At 48.8% G+C, this 19,126-nt stretch overlaps 2 protein-coding genes across 3 annotated transcripts in view; both read right to left on the bottom strand.

Annotated features, from left to right (window-relative positions):
* The window catches only part of IFT172 (intraflagellar transport 172), a 31,629-nt gene extending 18,128 nt beyond the window's left edge, over positions 1-13,501 (bottom strand). Inside the window, exons 1-15 of the mRNA XM_037066688.1 lie at positions 13,341-13,501; positions 9,947-10,090; positions 9,627-9,739; positions 9,172-9,211; positions 8,834-8,899; positions 8,545-8,624; positions 8,223-8,310; positions 7,240-7,454; positions 6,206-6,329; positions 5,700-5,795; positions 4,644-4,805; positions 4,268-4,321; positions 3,733-3,836; positions 3,501-3,586; positions 345-457 (exon numbers count right to left, since the gene is read on the bottom strand). Coding sequence (XP_036922583.1) covers positions 345-457; positions 3,501-3,586; positions 3,733-3,836; positions 4,268-4,321; positions 4,644-4,805; positions 5,700-5,795; positions 6,206-6,329; positions 7,240-7,454; positions 8,223-8,310; positions 8,545-8,624; positions 8,834-8,899; positions 9,172-9,211; positions 9,627-9,739; positions 9,947-10,090; positions 13,341-13,379 — 1,524 coding nt within the window. The 5' untranslated portion in view covers positions 13,380-13,501. The remainder of the gene's footprint in view (positions 1-344; positions 458-3,500; positions 3,587-3,732; positions 3,837-4,267; positions 4,322-4,643; positions 4,806-5,699; positions 5,796-6,205; positions 6,330-7,239; positions 7,455-8,222; positions 8,311-8,544; positions 8,625-8,833; positions 8,900-9,171; positions 9,212-9,626; positions 9,740-9,946; positions 10,091-13,340) is intronic.
* A 1,478-nt stretch (positions 13,502-14,979) lies between these two features.
* On the bottom strand, positions 14,980-18,726 carry FNDC4 (fibronectin type III domain containing 4). Of its 2 annotated transcripts, XM_037066855.1 has the most exons (7): positions 18,318-18,726; positions 17,999-18,143; positions 17,798-17,913; positions 17,334-17,538; positions 16,763-16,852; positions 16,302-16,426; positions 14,980-16,137 (listed from the first exon to the last, which is right to left on the bottom strand). In XM_037066855.1, the coding sequence occupies exons 2-7, from the start codon at positions 18,117-18,119 to the stop codon at positions 16,102-16,104; spliced, it is 693 nt and encodes a 230-aa protein (XP_036922750.1). In that variant the 5' UTR covers positions 18,120-18,143; positions 18,318-18,726; the 3' UTR covers positions 14,980-16,101. The 2 variants fall into 2 exon arrangements, with proteins under 2 accessions (XP_036922750.1, XP_036922751.1); XM_037066856.1 differs by lacking the exon at positions 16,302-16,426.
* Between the last annotated feature and the right edge of the window lie 400 nt (positions 18,727-19,126).

Here is a 19,126-nt window from a genome sequence, read left to right as displayed (position 1 = left end):
AGGGGTAGCAGGTGTGGGTGAAGGTCAGGATGAGGAGGGGGAGGAGGAGTGCAGGGGGTAAGGAAGTTTCCCGGGGGCACGGACCTGTGAGTAGTCCAGTAGAAACCAACTCTCAAATTCCCCTCCTGACTTTGGTGCCATTGTGACACAATCTCCTTAAGGGCAGCAAGGATGGGTTGCAGTATCCGATACAAAGAATGTTGGTTCTTCTGGGCTTTGTGCTATGCTAACAGCACAGCACCAAGCAATGATGTCCCATCCCACCCCCCACAATCCCTGGTAGCAGCAGGTACCACATCCTCTATGGACGGGTCAATGGCTAAGGCCTTAGTAACCCTGCTCACACGAAGTTTGCGGTCCCTGAAGAGAAGCTTGTGCCCCGTCTCATTAAGTTCCAGCCAATCCACACGGCTCTCATGGCTGATGGTGCCAATGTTGTAGCCACCAATCAGATCCACTAGAGAGTAAAGGAGACAGGATTAAGATGAGACATTCCACATAATCATATACAGGGCATGAGGCATCCTGCAAAAGCCTGGCCTTCTGATCACAGGTGGGGCTTTAGGAATGTTGTATCAGCCCAGAGTGCGTCCTGAGGAATGCGGATGGCCAACACATCAGTTTGCTACGATGCTTAAGATGCTGGGTTTCTCTGAGAACTGTTGAGGTTTTGTTTAACTCTGTAGTTAACTCAAAAGGTCCAGACTCATCAAAAAATACGATTCCCACTCTGGCTGCATAGCTTGGTTGGTTAGAGTGTTGTCCTAATACAACCCAAGGTTGTGGGTTCAAGCTCCAGTAAGGGCACATATTTCAATATAAAAATAAGTTGATCAACAAATCAATGTTTCTCTTTCTCTCTGTCTTTCTTTCTCTCCCCCCTTCTTGTCTCTCTCTCTAAAATCAATAAATTAAAACAAACAAACAAACAAACAAACAAGAAACGTTGAGAGCGGGCCTGCTAAGCAGAGGATCGCGGTTCGATTCCCACTCAGGGCACGTGCCTGGGTTGCAGGCCAGTTCCCAGCAGGGGACGCATGAGAAGCAACCATACATTGATATTTCTCTCCCTTTCTCCTTCCCTTACCTTCTAAAGATAAATAAATAAAATCTAAACAACAACAACAAGAAACGTGATTCCTCTCTGGCACTCCTGGCGTTGTCTCAGAGTAGACAGGAACTGTGGAGCGACTGGCTTCTATTACTCCTGAAATCTTCTGAGGCAGCACTGAGCATGTTAAGGATGTACCCCATCACGGTGCACCAGGGAGGAAAGGCTGATACAGGACATGGCCTTGACAATAGGATCGGTTCCAGGGCACTGCCTGCACATTGGACAGCCTGTGATGGAAGGGCTCGAAGGCACAAACAGTGGCGAAGGCGCACAGAGAAACCGGAGGAACCTCTGACTCAGGCCAGGCTGGTCAGGACAGGGGATGAACAATTTGGTCTGAACCTTGTAGACAAGATAAGAAATGATCACACTTAACACAGACCCCTCACGGATGGCTAGGATGCTTTCAGGAAGTCTCCTGAATAAAGCCCATTCACAACTCTGTTGATAATGGCCCATTATTAATAGGCAATGTGCCTGCCTTTGGTATATGTACTGAAGCTAAAGACCAAATGCCAGCTAATGTCTCCAAGTGGGAAGACCGACCTAAAAATGAATTTTCCTTTAATTAAGGAGCAGAAATGATAAAGCCCTGTTCTGACGCCCAATTGTAAGGACAGTCACAGAAAGCTAGAGCTATAGGGACTCTGTTTTGCGTACGCTGGAAATGTGACCTGAAGAGTGAGGTGACTTACCCAGAGCCTCACCGCTCACTATTGCCACTAGAAGTCTGGCCACTGGACTATGTTATTATTTCCATTATAGACACATTTCTGATCTCAGCAATCTGATATGAAATACAGAATTCACGAGACGTAACAATATCTTAAGAACAGACAGACCTGTAAGTATATGGAAACTAGATTTATGAGAGATGACATTAACAAATTAGTAGGTGAAGAATGGACTTTCAATAAATGGTTAAACATATGGAAAAACATAAAATTAGATCCCTAGCCACAAAAAAATAAATTTCAGGTGAAAAGCAAAATTTAAAAATGTTACAATACAAGAGGGAGTAAGGAAGGAATTCTTAAATAAGACCATGAAAGTTAAAAACTATTTATTAAAAAGAGAAGCGATGAACATGAGATTTTAAACATATTAACGCTAGAAGACACTGAGGAGGAGAGAGAAGGCAAGCCGCAGGCTGAATTAAAACACCCCCACTGCAAATAACCACCAAAGGCTATAAATGGACACACACACAGAACTCCTCAAAGTCAAGTAAAAAAAAGACAAGCTGATTAAAAAAAAAAAGGCCAGGGATACGATCTGGCAATTCACAGACGAAGAAAGCCAAACAGCCAATAAACAAATGAATGACAGCAAAAAAATACAGGAGATATGATTTCACATACATCAGATGGAGCCAAATAATGACGTCAGGCAATTGCAAGAACTGGCGAGAATGTGGAAGGAGGAGAACTCTAACTGCTGGTAGAAATGTAAATTGGTACAATCTCTTTGGAGAACAATTTGGAAATATTTGGTGAAATTAAAGATGTACCTCTTCTATGATTCAGTGATTCCACTCTAAATCTCTGTGAACTGAACACCGTAACCATGAAAAACCAACACTTTAAGTGTCCATCAGTAAGAGAAGAGATAAAAAAAAACCAAGGTAAATATAATGAAATGTTAGGATTTGACAGAACTGGGTATGGATACAAACTAATAGTACTATGAACAGCTACCATTGTTGTTCTGTACCGAACACTAGTCTAAGTGCTTTCCATACGGGGTAGGTACTGTTTTTACCCTGTTTTGTGGGTGAGGAAACTAGGACTCAGAAGGGTCAGTGACTCCCGAGACCACGGTAGAGTGGTGGGCAGTCTGAGCCCAGCGCCCTGCTCTTTACAGCCGCACCACGTGGGCATGCCATTCGCTGCACTCCTTAGAGAGTGCCGTGCTGTTCTCTGTGCTTAAACATTGCATAATTCAAAATTGAAAATTAATAGATAAAATAAGATTTACAAATGCAGACATCTGTGAGATGCAAATAGCATCTCATCACTAGTTACTAATGCCAAAATGTACGGATAATAAGGCCCCTTTCAGTTTTAAGAATCTATGATCCTATAAGCAGGAAAACATAAATTTGCTAGTGGTTCCGCTCTACAATTAATAATTTTCCAGACCCGAGATACACACTGAGAGCACATGAGTAGTTATATGGGCAGGTCTGTGTATCTACAGGATATACACCTGCACCTACATGTAGACATGCACCCGTGGATTTGAACGTTTCACACATCCACGGCACAGCGGGGGTCACACCTTACCTCTCAGGTGTCTGGATCCTCCACCGCACACGATCCTGTGATGTGGACGTGCACTGCAAACCCCTATTTTGTCACTAAAGTTATGAGAGGGCCTTACTCACCTACAGCGATAGTCTTAATATCAACCAGATAAGCCAATTTCTTATTCTCTTCCATTCCTCGCTGACGCCTCTCATTAATACGGACACTGAAATGTAAAAGATGAGGTGAGGCAAATGGGCTCAGGCAGCTGGGCTGTTTTATCAAGGACTCAAGTACCAGGGGATGAAGTTTTCAGGTTAATCAAGGACATAGGGATTCGAAGGCAAAAAAGGAATTCTCTTGGGGGGTTACCTGATGAGATGGGGGTTCATGAATTCGGTACGTACAGAACCCAGGGTATCATTACTCCCGTATTCCACCAGGGTTAGCTCTCCAGCATTGAAGATCATGCACACCTGGGGACGAATGGAACTGTTACACGGCAGGGAGGTCACATGATGAAAGAGAAAAATAGGAGAAGTGTCCATGCAAAGTGACTCCCACTTTTCTCTCTATTCTGTTCCTCTACCTATTTCACCCCCTACCTTTCTGTATTTACCATTGCCACTTTCTCAATCAACCTGATGCTATCTATCCTTCATTTAAAAAAATTATCTATTTTGAGAGAGAGAGAGAGAGAAACATCAATTTGTTTTTCTACTTATTTATGTATTCACTGGTTGATTCTTGTATGTGCCCTGACTGGGGATGGACCCCTTAACCTTAACCTTGGCTTATCAGGACAACACTCTAACCAGCTGAACTACCTGGCCAGGGCACCACTTGCCATCATTCTGACACAGGAGCTGGAAGGAAGCTTATCAAGAAGGAATAAAGTTCTACTCACATTTTCATTTTCAAAAAAATATTTCTCATTGCCACCAGATCCCTGCCAAGCTACCTGTGAAGGGAAGAGAAGACACAGGGAGCAACGTGCGTAACTACCTGAGACAAGGCGGACAGAATGAATGAGGGAGGCTCTGACACCGCGCAGAAGAGGCGCTCTGCTCTGTCCCTGCGTTTCTGAGAGGCGGTATAAAAACTGCCTCACAGAGGCGATTCATACCCCAGGTGCTGAAGGCCCCGCCTCCCTCCCTGACACCAGATCCTCCGCACCAGGACGCCAGAGCTTCCTGTGCAGCTCTTCCCGCTCGGGACCCTGGCTCCCCCGAAATAGCAACTCAAGAAGCCCCGTTCCCCACCCCTCCATTTTTGGGTCCTACCTCACTAAGGCGATTAGTGTTCAGGTCCCCCAGCAGCAGGGTGTCTGACGTGTGGGCCACCAGGTAACGCTCCTTCCCCAGGATTTTCACTTCTTCCACCTCATAGCCATAGTGTGACTTGAGTACCACTCGGGTCCCCGACGATAGGTTCTTCACAATCACCTTGGCAGGGGACAAGTCTGAGCTCCCTAGGCTTCCCCGAACTCACAAGAGGGGGGAATGTGCTGGGCCCTTTGCCCACCTCCATGGTGCAAAACAAAGCTGGCATCCTGTTTCCTCAACTAGCCTAGGGTACTGATAGTGATAGGAACGCCTCGCGTTTGCATGGTGCTTTGTTATTTATGAAGTACTTTCAGACATTATCTCTTTGATACACAGAGTCACTCTCCCTATGGTCCTGTAGGTCTCTGCAGACACCTTTATGGCAACTGTTACTACTGTTACTGTGTATCTGTATCTGTGTAGAGATACAGATACAGATACGATATGTCTGTGCCTTCGCTGGAAGGATCTTCTCTATTAAGGAACAAAGTATTACAGGCAATTAGCTTTGAATTCACAATGACTAACATTGCTGACACAGAGAATGGATACATATTTCTGGACAAAATGAAAGCATGAAGGAATCAATAAAAAATAATAATTAAAAGGGAAAAGGAAGGTAAAGGTAGAAAAAAGTGGGGTTGGGAACAGAAATTAACTTGCAACATCCTGTGCAGTGAGTGCTGAAGCCCTAAAACAGAGGATTCACCCTTGCACTCCTACTTATCAACCTCTCCAGCTGACATCGGACAGGCAGCGAAGTGTTAGACCAGGAAGATGTAAGTGGAGACCTCCATATCCCTGAAGCCTGGTGTTTAAATCTTTTCTTATAATAAGCTGGAAGAATTATTTCAGGAAAGTTGCCAGAGAGTTGCCCCGACACATTCTGTTCCCCAGAAAAACTCTGCCAGAGGTTAAATTTGACACTGTGGCTGCGGCCAGAAGGCAGGGAAGCATTCCAAAGATGAATGAGCCGAGGCAAGGCCTGGGAGCGGCAGGCTTTTAGTGGCTCACCTGGCTGGGTCCCACGTAGGTCAACTCAAACTTGTTCTTGTAGATGCTCCTGCGGAGGCAGCAGTCAAACTGCTCCACCCCCCCACAGAGCGTGCCCTAGAGAGGAAAGCGCCAGTGTAAAGGGTACACGCAGGGCACCCAGGTACGGGAAGGTATCCAGAGGCACCCTCAAAACTCAGGCTCCAGAACCTGGAGAAGAGTTGGCAGTAAAAGTGTTGGTAGTTCTTAGAAGCACCAACAGGAAAAGACGCAGTGAACACAGGGCTCACGGGTGTAGTGATGCGATGTGAGGGAGAAACCGACCGGCTTACACAACTCTGGGTCCCTTTAGAGCTCTACTAAAGTATGAGTTTCTCCTTCCTGTCTGTAACGTCAGAGTTTTAGGCGGGGGTCAAAAGGAAGGGGCAGATTCTCTAGTGTCAGGAGAGAGTGTGTTGGGGTAAGGCAGAATTTTTCCTGGTTTGGAAAACGTCACCAGTGCAGAAAGGGGTTAACGAGTAACATACCGCACACAGTCGTGAGCCGTCCCGCTTCCAGGCCAAGGCGGTGATGGTGTACAGGTTGGCGATTTCCTTGGGCTTCGCCTCTTCCCAGATGCTTCTTCGAGGGCTCCAGTTGAACACCCGCAGCCTGAAATAAAGTATGTAGCTTTTAGAGGAGATGGAGGATTAGAAAAAGAGTGAAAGCGAGCCGGTGTCTGAAGGAAATTAGTCATGCTAAATCAGAGAAGGAAGGAAATAAAAGAGAACAGACAAGCTAGTGAATCTAGCAGGAGAGGACAAAAAAGTCGAAAGGAAGTAAGCTGGGAAAATCGGGTCTAAAGTAAAATGGAGTAGGAATGATGGGAGTGGAGAAAACAAGTGGAAGTTATAGGTGGTGAGAAAAACACGCTGTTAGCAGCAGGGAAATATGGACAAAAGACAGAGAGATGAAGACCTAGTCAGAGGAGTTCGTCAGAGATGAAGAAAAGAAACGGGAAGAGTTGCACACGAGATTGAAGGGGTAGAAAGACAGGGCTGACAAAGCGCCCCAGGGAAGTGGTGGGGCCCAGACCCTAGCTGTGGACCTACTGCTCCATCATTCATTCACTCATTCATTCACCCCAAATTTGAGCATATAATATGTACTAGATGCTAACCTAGCCATTGGAGATTTTTAAAATTGTGAAGAATAGGCCCTCTTCTCAAGGGCTCTTCAATTTAGCCAGACAGACGCAAACGCCACAGTATAACACGGGGTGGTGAGCACTAAGCCAGTGGTCTGAAAAGGGGCAGCGGGAACACAGAGAAAGTGGAGAGAACCCCCCTGCAGAACCCCAGGGAGAGGCACAGAGACACAAGAGAGCGTGTGCATTTTGGAGCTGCCAATGCGCCAATGGATGGCGCAGAAGAGGAAAATGCAAACATCAAAACCTGAGAATCTCTCTCGATGTATACTTGGTTCTGATCCAGTCTCCCACTCTGGTTGAGAGTAACTGGACTGAGGCAAAGAGTGTACACAGGGAAAGCAGGCAGAAGACGCCACTGGAAAGAGGACCCACCTGTCATAACTCCCCAGCACAACAGACTGGCCGCCAGGACTTGCCGCAGCTGTGGTGAACTCCCGCTCCTGCGGGTCGCGGCTATAATCAAAAGTCTGTAGCACATGGCCTTCCTTTCCATAGGCCACAATCCTCCTATCACAGCCTGCGGCCACGATGCTATTGGTAGCCCAAGCCAAGGCATAGGGTGGGCATGGGTGGTTAACCAACTTCCCCTAAGATGGAAGCAGAGAGTTTCAATTGCTCTGGCTCAGAGGACTCGGCCCGGGAGATTTCTCACTCCTCGAAGCAGACACACTCGCTCTGATCCTCGTACTCTGCAGAACTCTTTCTCCCAACACATCCTCATCCTGAAGACTTCATAAATTGTCTGTCTTATACTCACATACACACAAATGACATATACACACACTCAAGAGGAAACCTCAAAGTCCTTATGTGTTGGAGGTATTTAGTTGGTACCTAATAAGGTCCCCCCAAAGGGAGATGTCCTACACATTAACCAACCACGGGGAGTTATGGCTCCTTTTTATTTTTATTTTTTAGGATGGATACATGTAATTAATTATTATACAAGTAATTCTAAATGTAAATGATTCAGACCAAAGAGAATCAGAATAAAACATGAACATTCCTTTTATCCTCCATCTCTTCCCTCTCAAGAGTAAACCCATCTTTCATCTCTAAATTTATATACATTTTTTATATAATGAGAATAATTTTCACTTTTCATTACTCTGAGTTTTTACTTCCCTGTGTCCCCAGGTCCCTTCCACCTGACTCACCCCTTCCCATAAACATTAAGCTCTGGCCTCCTAAACACGAAACCTCTCTGTGGCCACACCCACATGTCTCTCTCCCTGAGGTCTCACTGCTCTAGCCTCCTCCCCCAGCACCTCAATCAAAATTCCTTCATGCTGCCTCCTCTAGGAGGGCTCTTGGCATTCCCTTACCCTCTAGCCCAGAGCATCCTTTATTCATACCTGTGACTCTCCAGAGCCTTCATCGTCAAAGAAATACCTAACAATAGTGCCATCGGCATGACCAGAGAGAATTCCTTTCCCAGAGCAACTGAGAAAGGGGAAAAGGAGAGAAACACAGAAAAATATTATTCTGTCTCACCAAGAAATTGCCCTTTCTCTGTCAAACCCTGCCCCACCACCTGTGGCTCCTGCTGCCATTGCCGCCCCCACCCCCGCCCTGCCCAATCCCTTTCATGCTGTGGTCTCCCAGCCCAGACTTCCCCTGAGTTTCTTCCTACCATTTCCATTTCCACACTCTCTGGGTACCACTCTCCTTACTCACTTCGTTGTCAGTGACACCACGTAAGAATCTGTCCCATAGATGGTAGATGACTTATTAGTTTTAGTGTTTGCTAAACGAACCTGAAAATCAGAGAATGGACACAAGTCTAGTTAGGGTACTTTCAGTTTCACCCAGATTGTAAGGAAAGAGAAAACCAGAATGAAAAACTGGCCCCTCTGGATTGTGCCCCTGTACACAATGTGACCCTAGGAAAGAGTAACCACATTTCCCTCCCCGGAACAATTACTCCCACCCACAACCTCTCCTGTGGTTCCCCTCCCTCCTTTACCTTCCCTTCAGCCAGGCCAAAGACAATGATGTACTCTGCTGGCCACTGCAGACAGGTGACCGCGCTCTGCGAGAAAGAAAGAATGAGAAGGATGATCACTTCTGTGTGCATCAGCACATTTACAATGGCATGGATCTGAACCACCTGGACACCTTGCCACATGCCACCACCCCAACCACCTACAGGGATGGAGAGGAGGGGACACCACTGGGCTCAGATGAGGATGAGCAGCCGGGGAGCACCATCCATGCAGGAGGCAGAGTCAGATACAGATGTTAAAAAATGCAGGTATACTGATTAGTTCACCCTAACTTCCCAGGGACTGGTCTGAACTTTACCGTCTGGATGAACTTGTTACAGATGACTTTCTTGTCACCCCTGCCAAATAAAAGGAGGGAAAGCATATTAAAAACTATTTTTATAACTGACACAAATAATGCTGGGGGCAGAGAAGAAAGGGCAGACACCTTCCTACTACCTCACAGGTGCCCTGAAAGGAGGCATGAGCGGGAGCCTGAGCAGCTGTGGAACAAACAGCACCAAAAATGCTCCATTACTCGGGGCTCCCCAGGGCCTCATAGGACCTCCTGTTCACTCAGCCCGATTCCTCCCCGGAGAGGACCACAGGACATGCTGGGAGGGCAAAGGGAGGCACAAATGGGCTCCGCCTCCCATTCTCCAGCTTGGCTCCTCCTCCTCTCTGTTCTCCCCTCACCCCCTGCCCTGAAAGAGGCATTTCCCCCTGCCTTCCCTGTCCTCTCTGAGTCATCCCTTCTCCCATCACTGTCCTTACCAATCTTCTCCAATCTTGTACACGTAGATGATGTTGTCTGTCTGTCCTATGGCAATTTTGGTGGAATCAGGAGAAAAAGCCATGCCCTTCACCATATAGCTCTTTCTGCCATACTAGGAGTTAAAAAAGAGAAAGTAATGAGAATATATGAAAGAGAAAAGAGCAGAAAAGGCACATGTGTGACTGTAGCGAGCATGAGGCGTTTACAGAGAAATGGAGGGGCAGGCCATTGCCTGTGCCTGTAGCTAGGAAGTGGGTTAGAAAGTTTTTCAGGTTCCTATGCCCCATCCCAGGGTAAGGTACACAGGAGCACTCTTCACCTTCATGTCAGCTGGTTTGGTGGAGAATTTATCTCTCCGCTCCCCGTGTTCATCGTACAGCAACACCACTCGGTCCACTGTGCAGACAGCGAATTTGGCATTGTTCTGGGACCAAGCCATGCAGGTCACCTTCGCAGCTCCGTCCTGCAGAGGCAGAGGAGGCAACCATAAACCCAAGTGCTGCTCTAGAATGCCAGAAGCATTTCCAGTTCTGTGACTTCCTAGTGTGACTTATGTCAGTTTTCCTTCAAACAAAGATGCCCATGATCCATCCTGGTCCCCAAGGCCAGAAAACCCTAGACTATGAAGACAAGGTGCTTCTAGAACCCATAAGGCAAATGTACTAAGAGGTCACATGCTTAGTCAACTGTATCAATGTGTCCCTACAATGGCCTTGTCTCCTCATATCCTAGGCCTGCTACTGAAATAAAGTCATTAATCTAAGTTTTGGTCTTTAGCCATTTATTCAATTATTTTTTGAAGTACCTCACTGAGAAAGGCACTTGGCCAGGGGCTGAGAGGCAGGCAAAGAGCAAAACATGGTGCCTGCCCCCAGGATCTAGTAAGACGGTGCAAAAAAGAGGAAAAGTCCCATAAGTGAGGTGTGTACAAAGCACTATAATAGTTTGGAGAAGCCTGAGATCACTTATGTTTGTATGATCAAGATTAAGCTTTGAAGAATGAATGCAGCTGAGTGGGGAATTATCTGAGGTACAAGGAATGGCATGAGCAAAGGCAAGTATGGTCAAGAAACAGGAATTTAATTTAGCCAAAACTATCTTGTAAATAGCAGAATAGAAGAGGTACGGAACGAAAAACAGACTGAGGCCAGTCAAGAAAGACCTTCAAAGCTAGGACTTTGGGTTTATTTGGTAGGAAAGGGAGATACAGTAAAAGTTCTGGAATAGGGAGTAAACTAATCAGAATTGAGACTCAGGAACAATGCCACCTTGTTCCGCCCCCCCCCAACACCCCTTAACTATCCACTTCACAAAAGCCCAAGTTAGAAGGGATCACCTCCCAGTGAATTATTCTTGCATGTCTGTCCCTTCCACCACAAGCCCTGGTCCTCTACAGTTCTACACTAAGGATTTCCCTCCTTATTTTTCAAAAAAGATTTTATTTATTTATTTATTTTTGGAGAGGGGAAAGGAGGGAGAAAGAGAGGGAGAGCAACATCAACGTGTGGTTGATTCTTACACACTGCTGCTGGGGACCTGGCCCGCAACCCAGGCACGTACCCTGACTGGGAATTGAACTGGCAACCGTTGGTTTGCAGGCTGGCACTCAATCCACTGAGCCACACCAGCCAGGGCAGATTTCCCTCCTTGAAATAAAAGATTTAGTTTCTGCTTCAATTGTTTGATTAATTGCTTGGGCTCTAGAGCCCTGGTTTAAAACAGTTACTTTTTACTCCTAACCCAGTTAAACCCAGAGGTTTCCAAAGAGGCCTTTTTTTCATCAAAATCCTCAAACCACAGTCAGAAAGTAGTCATATCACCACCAGTATCCCTCTTCAACTTTTTAAAAAGGTGCCTATTACTTAAAAATTAAAAAATTTATTTATTTTTTTAGAGAGAGGAAGGGAAGTGGAAAGAGAGGGAGGGAAACATCGAAGCCTCTCATATACCCCCATCTGGGGGTCAGCCCCTGACCCAGGCATGTGCCCTGACCAGGAATCGAACCTGCAACCTTTAGCCCTGCAGGATGACGTCCAATCAACTAAGCTGACTCGGTCAGGACTCTCCCTCCATCTCTTATGTCATGTTAGAAGGGCTGAGGGTTCCTCCACAATCATCGCCAATCATCTTCCTTCATCATTTTTTTTCAGTCCTGGGCATTCAGCCCTTTCCTGCATCATGACATCATCTTATTTTGAAAGACTCAAGGAAGATTTCACTTCCAATTATTCCATTAGGGAAAAGGAATTCTTAAATTACAGATTTAGGGGGCAGTTTACCAAGCAATGGGCACATCTCTCTTTTCTAATTTCCTTCTATTCTCCTAATGCCACATCCTTTGTTAAGCCTTCCTGATTCCCATAATCAATCAATTCTCCTTTCTCCCCAACATGTACCTCACAGGACTGTTATGAGGATTAAATGAAGCAGGAAATAGAACAATTCAAGCTAACTTTGAACAAGGGCTTACCATAGTCTATCGTTACCATAGACTAGGCATTTCTCCCTTTAATCCCCACCAGAGAATATATTTATAGATTTTAGAGACAGAGGAAGGGAGAGAGTGAGGAATGGACAGAGAGGCACACATCCATGTGAGAGAGAAACAACCATTGGTTGCCTCCCACCCGGGCCCCAACCAGGGATCTAACCCACAACCTAAATATGTCGCCACGACTGGGTTCGAACTTGCAAACTTTTGGAGGAAAGGACGACGCTCCAACCAACCAAAAGTCCCAGCCAGGCTAAACTAGGCATTCTGATTAGTGCTTGATATGTATTTTCTTGTTTTATCTCCTAGCTGAGGTAGATGCTATTATTATGCATCTTTTATAGGTGGCGATACTGAGGCACACAGAGGTTTGAGTAATTTGCTCATTTACCCATACAATTTGTAAATGACAGAACCATGACTTAAATCCATGTGTGTCTGACTTCATAAACCACAATCCTAACTTCTTCACTTATGCTATTAAACATTCAGTTATGACAGGCGTTATTATTAATTTTGTATTATTTTGTTCTTTGAATTTTGAATGTCCGTTTTTTTACAGTTTTGCAGTTTACAATGTTTTTTTGTGTGTGTTATTGTACCTTCTCCAACTCTCCCTAAATCCCCTAAGGGTGCGAGTAGGGGGGTGCTGAGGAAGACTGTGGGACAAGGGCTAAGGCCTGAGGCACCAGGTCATCTAAAGATTTAAAGTAGTGGCGGCGCTAGGGCTTGAATTCCGGTTTCCTAACTCCCAAACTCTGCCTTTCTTCAACACGTCTCGGGGCTCCTCCCCCAGTACTCAGCCTCTTCTGAATCAGAGATCTTCACCATCAGAACCAACGGTGCGGTCTTCTGCACTCCCTCTTGGGGGGCTTGCACTTAAAGCGTTTATTTAACTCGGTGTAGGTTTATGTTCCTTGTTTACCTGCACGCCCCTCCCTCTGGTCCGAGCCTTTTGCAGGCAGGAACAGTAACAGCTAGCTCTGGATCCCTCCGAGCCCCTGCACGGAGCCTGGTACCAAACTGATGCTAAATGAAACGCAATAAAAGCTGCAGGGGTTAGCGGTCAATCTCGCCTACTGAACACTATCGACGCATCAGAGTCGCTACAGCCTTTAGTCTTCTGCACACAGTAGGCACTCAGCATTATTAAACTTCAGTCCCCCACTTTTCTTGGAACGTTAAGGCAGGCGGGGGAGGGAAGAGGCACGCAACTCCTCACCTGAGGGCTCAGCAAGGTTCTTAGGTGCTTCAACTGCATGACGAACACCTGTCTCTCAGATGCCACCAGGCAGCGACAACTCCCGTGGTTACCTGGACAACCCACCACGCAGCCGCAGCAATGCCGCTGACGCAGTTGCGACCGGAGCGCAACACACGTCGCAAGGTCACTACGTAGGTTCACGGCGAAGCAAATAGAAGGTGCGCAGGCGCAGTGAGATTTAGGGCGGGACCTGACCAGGACTTGATGAGTTCTCTCTCTGACCAATGAGGTCGCTGCTCGCAAACTCAAGATCTAGCCACGTTTAGAATTATGCTGCCAGCCCGGGGTCTGTGCAATCGCAGTCTTTCTCGTTCTTTGATGTACGTCATCGTGACTGAGTGCATTCTTTTCATCTTAGTAGTCCTTAGGGAAAGCAGGGCAGTTGCTATTCTGGACCTTTTTCCAGTTGACGGAATTGAACCGAATGAGTTACATATATTACTTGCACGGGATCACAAGGCTAATAATGGTAGCAAAGAGTGAATGAATACTCAGTGTGTGTCTGCCAGGTTTACGGTTGCAAAGTGTTGCACGTGCATTATCTCATTTACTTTCAAAGATGCCTTTTAAAAAAATTTATTTATTTACTTTTTAGAGAGAGGGCTAGGGAGGGAGAGAGGGAAAGAAACATGGATTGGTTGCCTCCTGCATGTGCCCTCACCCGGGAGGGTCTGCAAACCAGGCATGTGCCCTATCTGGGAATTGAACTGGCAACCTTTCACTTTGTGGGATGACACCCAACCAACCGAGCCAAACCAGTCAGGACTCAGAGCCACCTTTTGAAGGGGATAGCATTATCATTTTACATAAGAGGACAATCAGGATTAGAGAGGTTGTTAGCCCAAGATATGAGTCAGTTAAGGCTGGAACTGGGATTTAATCCAGAGCTGGCACATTTAAACACCCTTTATATTCCTTCTCAACTCCCACCTCCCTGTCTCCATGCCTCTGTACCTTGTGACACTCCCGACCCAGGAAATGATGTGTCTGTTCTGAGAGATGAGTGTTTTGGAACCAGTGGCCAGGGAGAGGTAGGTAACCTACTTCCGAAATGGTGGATTAAAGACTGCTGATTAGGTCAGGATACTTTCATGGTTCAGGGTAGAGGGCAAATCATAAATTGGCTCGCCTGATAGATTAAGGTTGCCTTGTGATACCTGGGTGTGGGGCTTGATTAAGTAGGAAAGATACTGACTTCTTGATCTTTGGATTGGGGTCTCTTTCAGCATTACTGGTTTAATTTCTTGTAATATACCAGAGAGATCGAGATTCAGAAAACAAGAGTTATTCCTAAGCCTCCTCTGGAAAGATCTACAGTTGAGAAGACCTGTAACCCTCCAGGAAGTAGACCATTTGCTGCCCAGACAGACTCTGGGTTTTGAAGCCTTGCCCCCAGCGCCCCCATCGTGGCTGTAAATGTCAACTGGTATTTCACTAGCAGCAGGCACACTTGGAACTTATGGAAGAGCAGAGGACAGACCCTATTTTTACAGAAAACAAATAGGCCACAGGGCCCAAATTATAATTCTTTTGACAGGGATGTTTGAACCCTTCAGCTTTATTTCCAGAATCCTCCTCTGGATATAGTGGCAGAGAGTGAGCATAAAATCATTTAATGCTTTACAATTATTATTGCCCTTGACTGAATGAACAGAAACAGAGACAAAAGGGAAAGCAAGGGCACAGAAGAATAGGCACAGGAACGCACGGGAGGAGCACGTGGCACCGAGGGATCCATTAGTGTAGCTGCTCTTTCATTTGTCCCAAGACACTGTTCAGTCCTTTTCTAAATGAGCTCAGGGTGGATGGAGTAGTCAGAAGAGTAAATGGTGAGGAGCTGGGCTGCTGATGTGAAGATCAAAAGGCTACTGGCCCTCTCCTGTGACGTAGCACTAGTTTCCACTGGCTCAGGAAGAATTTATATCCCCTTCTTTCCTCTCCCCTTTCTAACCCAACAAAGCAAAAGTAACCAGGGCTCCAGTTTTCTATACCTCTTTCTAACCCCCTTACACCCATTCCGGTCTGGAGAATCAAAGCAAACACCTTACAGTGAGAGTTTGCTCCTATCGAGTTGGTGGTGGAATGCGGGGCCCTTGTAGTGAGAGGAGAGAAGGAGTGGAAATGTCTTCAGCATAGTATACAGTATACTATCCAGTCAGCTCCAGTTTGCCCAAAACCTTTATTGGAAAATGTCCAAGGGGTGAGATCACCAGCAGCTGGGGGTGCTGCCAGGTAAGAGGGGGAGCACCTGAGGCTCCATGGAAGACATTGGAGTAGTGCAGTGCAGTGTCTGTCTTTTTTTATTTGCTGGGGGAGAGGGCGTACCTACAAAAACCCCTCTCTGAGGCCCAGAGGCAAAATGTGGGGGCAGCTGGGGATGCTGAGAGTCCTGATGCAGGTGAAATGGGGCCCCCACTTTGGACCTAATGGGATAGTGTTGAACAAGGGATTCTCCCCTGGATCTGGGGGATGGAAAGACACATCCCATCTGAGAGCCACTCCCCGGGTCCAGGGGCACAGACCCTAGCATACCTACCTTCTAGCCCTGTTCACAGTGGAAAGAGGATGGGTACCAGGCCTGAGATTGTGGGAGTGTCATTATCTTCTGGGAGACTGTGGGATCCTTCAGTCTTGGGCAGATCATCATCTTAGGCTCTCCCTGACCCCATCCCCATCCCCAGGTTGTTAGGGCATCTCTCTTCTGGTTCAGTGTCTTCACTCATACGTCTATGGTGTTGATGGATGGTGACTTTTTCTGTGAATTAAAATGGCTTGAGTCTCTAATTTCAGAAAGGACATAGCCTCTTTCATCCCAAATTCTCATTCTCCCTTTTCTGGCCCCTCCTCGGCCTTCTCCCTTTTCCCTGGCTGCTCCTAGAGGCAAAATCCCCCTTCCCTCCCTCACTGGCCCCACATCACCTGTCTGGTCCCCACTGGCCTTCCCTGAGGACTCTGCTCTGGCCCCTTGCCCTTTTCCTTGGGGTTGTTGTTGGAGTCATTGTCCTTGATGATATCATACTGACGGCAGAACAGCCCGATTACAGCTGAAACACAACAATCTGATCTGAGCATTGATCCCGACCTCCCCACGCACAGCCTCAAAGGGCAGTGAGATACCCCCAGGTTACAGAGAATCTGAGAAGAAAATCCTTGAGTTCCTGGTGCCAGTGCAGCACAAGCACCACCCTCCTAATCCTTCCCTTCGAGCTCCCCTCGAGTTTAGCCTCCTCTCTTCTTCAAACTTCTGCTCATCCGTCTCAACTAAGCATCTTCCCCCTCCATTTCCCTCACCCCCTTTCTCCCAACAACATTCACCGCCTCCCACCCTCATCGAGGCCCATTCCCTCAATTGCCGGTACCCTGTCCAGCTGCATACTCACCGGCCCACATGAGCAACACCACCACAATGATGACCACTTCCCCTGTCTGGAGCGGTCGCTCTCCATCCAGACCCTCCACTGTGATGTCACCTGAGAAGGAAGGAGACACACTCTGGGTTGTGGGGAGTAGCTAGAGAGCTGTGTCTCTGCAGACAGTTAAGGATGGAGAGACTGGGGGCATGAGGGTCAGGCTAGACCCATCCCATAGTTGCCACCTGGGAACCCCTCTCTGGGACGCTGTTGATGGACAGGTGGTCAGAGGCAAAAGCGCCGGAGGGCTACAGGTCAGGTACTTGCTCACACAGGCAGCAGCTGCTGTGAGCTGAGGTTGGATCAAAGGAAGCATAAATAAACCCTTCCTCCAAACGATTCATTAGCAGCGTGTCTATACCCCGTCGCCTGCCAACCTGCTTTCCTTCCTTTCCTGGCAGTACAACGAATTAAATCATCCTTCTCTTCATCTAAGCGAGACTGTTGCTTGCTTTGGAGAAGTAAACAAGAGGCTTAAAGTCCAGATAAAAAGCCAGAGTGTGCAAAGCTTTAGAGCGTGGGGGATAGCTGAGACCCTCACCTGGGCTCGAGCTGTTTGAAGGCAGCCGGTCAGAACCCTTGAGCGTTCGAAAGTGCACCCGGGGCCCTGGGGGACTCTCTCCCCGAAGGCCGATGCTCCTGACCTGCACTGTGTAGTCGCTGTCTTCAGCCAGTCCCCAGAGGGCACAGGCCCGCGTGGTGGTGTTCACCTCCCGGATCACACGCTGTCCGGGGCCATTCTGTCGCTGCAGGGAGACAACGAGAGGGAGGAGGGCAGCCTCACCCCCGTCTCAGGCCACAGGCTCAACCCAGGACTCTTGAACATCCAAGTACTCGGAGGGAGTAAGATGAAAAGGGCCGTTTGAGCCAGGGAACATGAGCTCCCAGATTCTCCCACTGCTGGGTGGAGGTTGGGAGTGGGGTTGGGGGTGGGGGAGGAGGTCACTGAAGGAATATTCAGAGATCCAAGGACACAAGTTAGGGGAGCAGAAGGGTGATTCATACTTGCTGGGAAATGGAGTAGCCAATGACGATGTTGCCTTCTGGGACGTCCCAGGACACAGTGGCCGAGTTGGCTCTGAGGTGAGTGACTGTCACATTCACAGGAGATGGAGGCCGGTCTGCGAGTGCCAGTACGTTAACAGTTAACAGCTTCCACCCGCAAACTAGCTCTGGTTAATCCCCACCCCGTCCTCCTTCACTCACCTGCACGCACGAAGCCCAGGTCACAGCTGACCAGCAGGAGGACCGTGGGGCTTAGGTACGGAGAGAGGGGCGTCAGCGTAGCCATGGTCCCCACCGAGTCCGCTAGGAGGCACTGGGACATCCGCTTGACATCCAGGCGGGGCTCCTGGGATGGCAGGAGTTGATGGGGGGACGGTGGTCAAGGACTGTCCGGAACCCACGAGTGGGCAGCAACTCTCCCGGGCTCCCCGCGGCCCAGAGCAACCCCCGAACTCCCCTCTCCCCACGCCTTCTCCACCCCTGCGTCCCCAGTGCGCGGCTCTGCCCTACCCACACCCACCTCCGCCGGTCCTCGCGGGCGGTCAGGCCTCGGGGGGCTGCTCGGTGCCCAGTGGGCGACCCATCGCCCGAGTTGGTGGCGCTGCCCCTACCCCATCCCGGCGCGGGCCCGGCGAGACGGGTAGCACGAGGCCGAGCAGCGGGCAGCGGGCAGCGGGCAGAGGGCGGAGGCGTAGCGGGCGCGGGGTGCGGGGCTGCGGGGCCCCCAGAGCTGGCGACGGCGGCGTAGTCTGTGGGTGAGCGAGGGGCGGTGGGCCAGCCGCGGGCCTGGGTCCCCGGTGCGGGAGGTTGTGCGGCTGTCTCCGCTGGCCCCTGCTGCGTGCGGGATGTGACCGTTCCAGCGAGCCAGCCGCTTCCTTCTGCAGAGCTGGCCCCGCTCGCTCCGCCGCAGCCTGGCCAGGACGCGCGGGTCCCCGCCCCGCCCCTCCCGGTCCCTCCCCGTTGGGGTTCCTGCCGCCGTCATCCTCCACCCCCTCCCGCCCTCACCCCCTTCTCTCAGGGCTCCTCCCACGACCCTCGCAGGAGTGGCACCCCCGCGCGCCCCCATTCCTTCAGATACCTCCTCCCCGCCCCAACCCTCGGCTGCGTCCCGCGAGCCTGCGGGGGCGACGGTAGCGGCACAGGTGCGAGGGTCTCCGGCACCCGGGCCGCCCCGCCCCTCCCCGATGAACTAGCGAGCCCGGAGGGGTTATTCCACCTCCAGTGCGGAGGGCGCAGGGGTCGAGATCAGTGTTTAACAACCTCCTGCTTGTAGACTGCGTCAGCTTTTAAGTCTTTTCCCCATTCATAATGTAATACTTATTCCCTTCA

This window comes from Sturnira hondurensis, unplaced genomic scaffold (genome assembly GCF_014824575.4).
Source record: "Sturnira hondurensis isolate 20B ecotype Veracruz unplaced genomic scaffold, ASM1482457v3 Scaffold0016663, whole genome shotgun sequence".
Taxonomy (NCBI): Eukaryota; Metazoa; Chordata; class Mammalia; order Chiroptera; family Phyllostomidae; genus Sturnira; species Sturnira hondurensis.
This window is presented reverse-complemented; position numbering and strand designations above follow the sequence as displayed.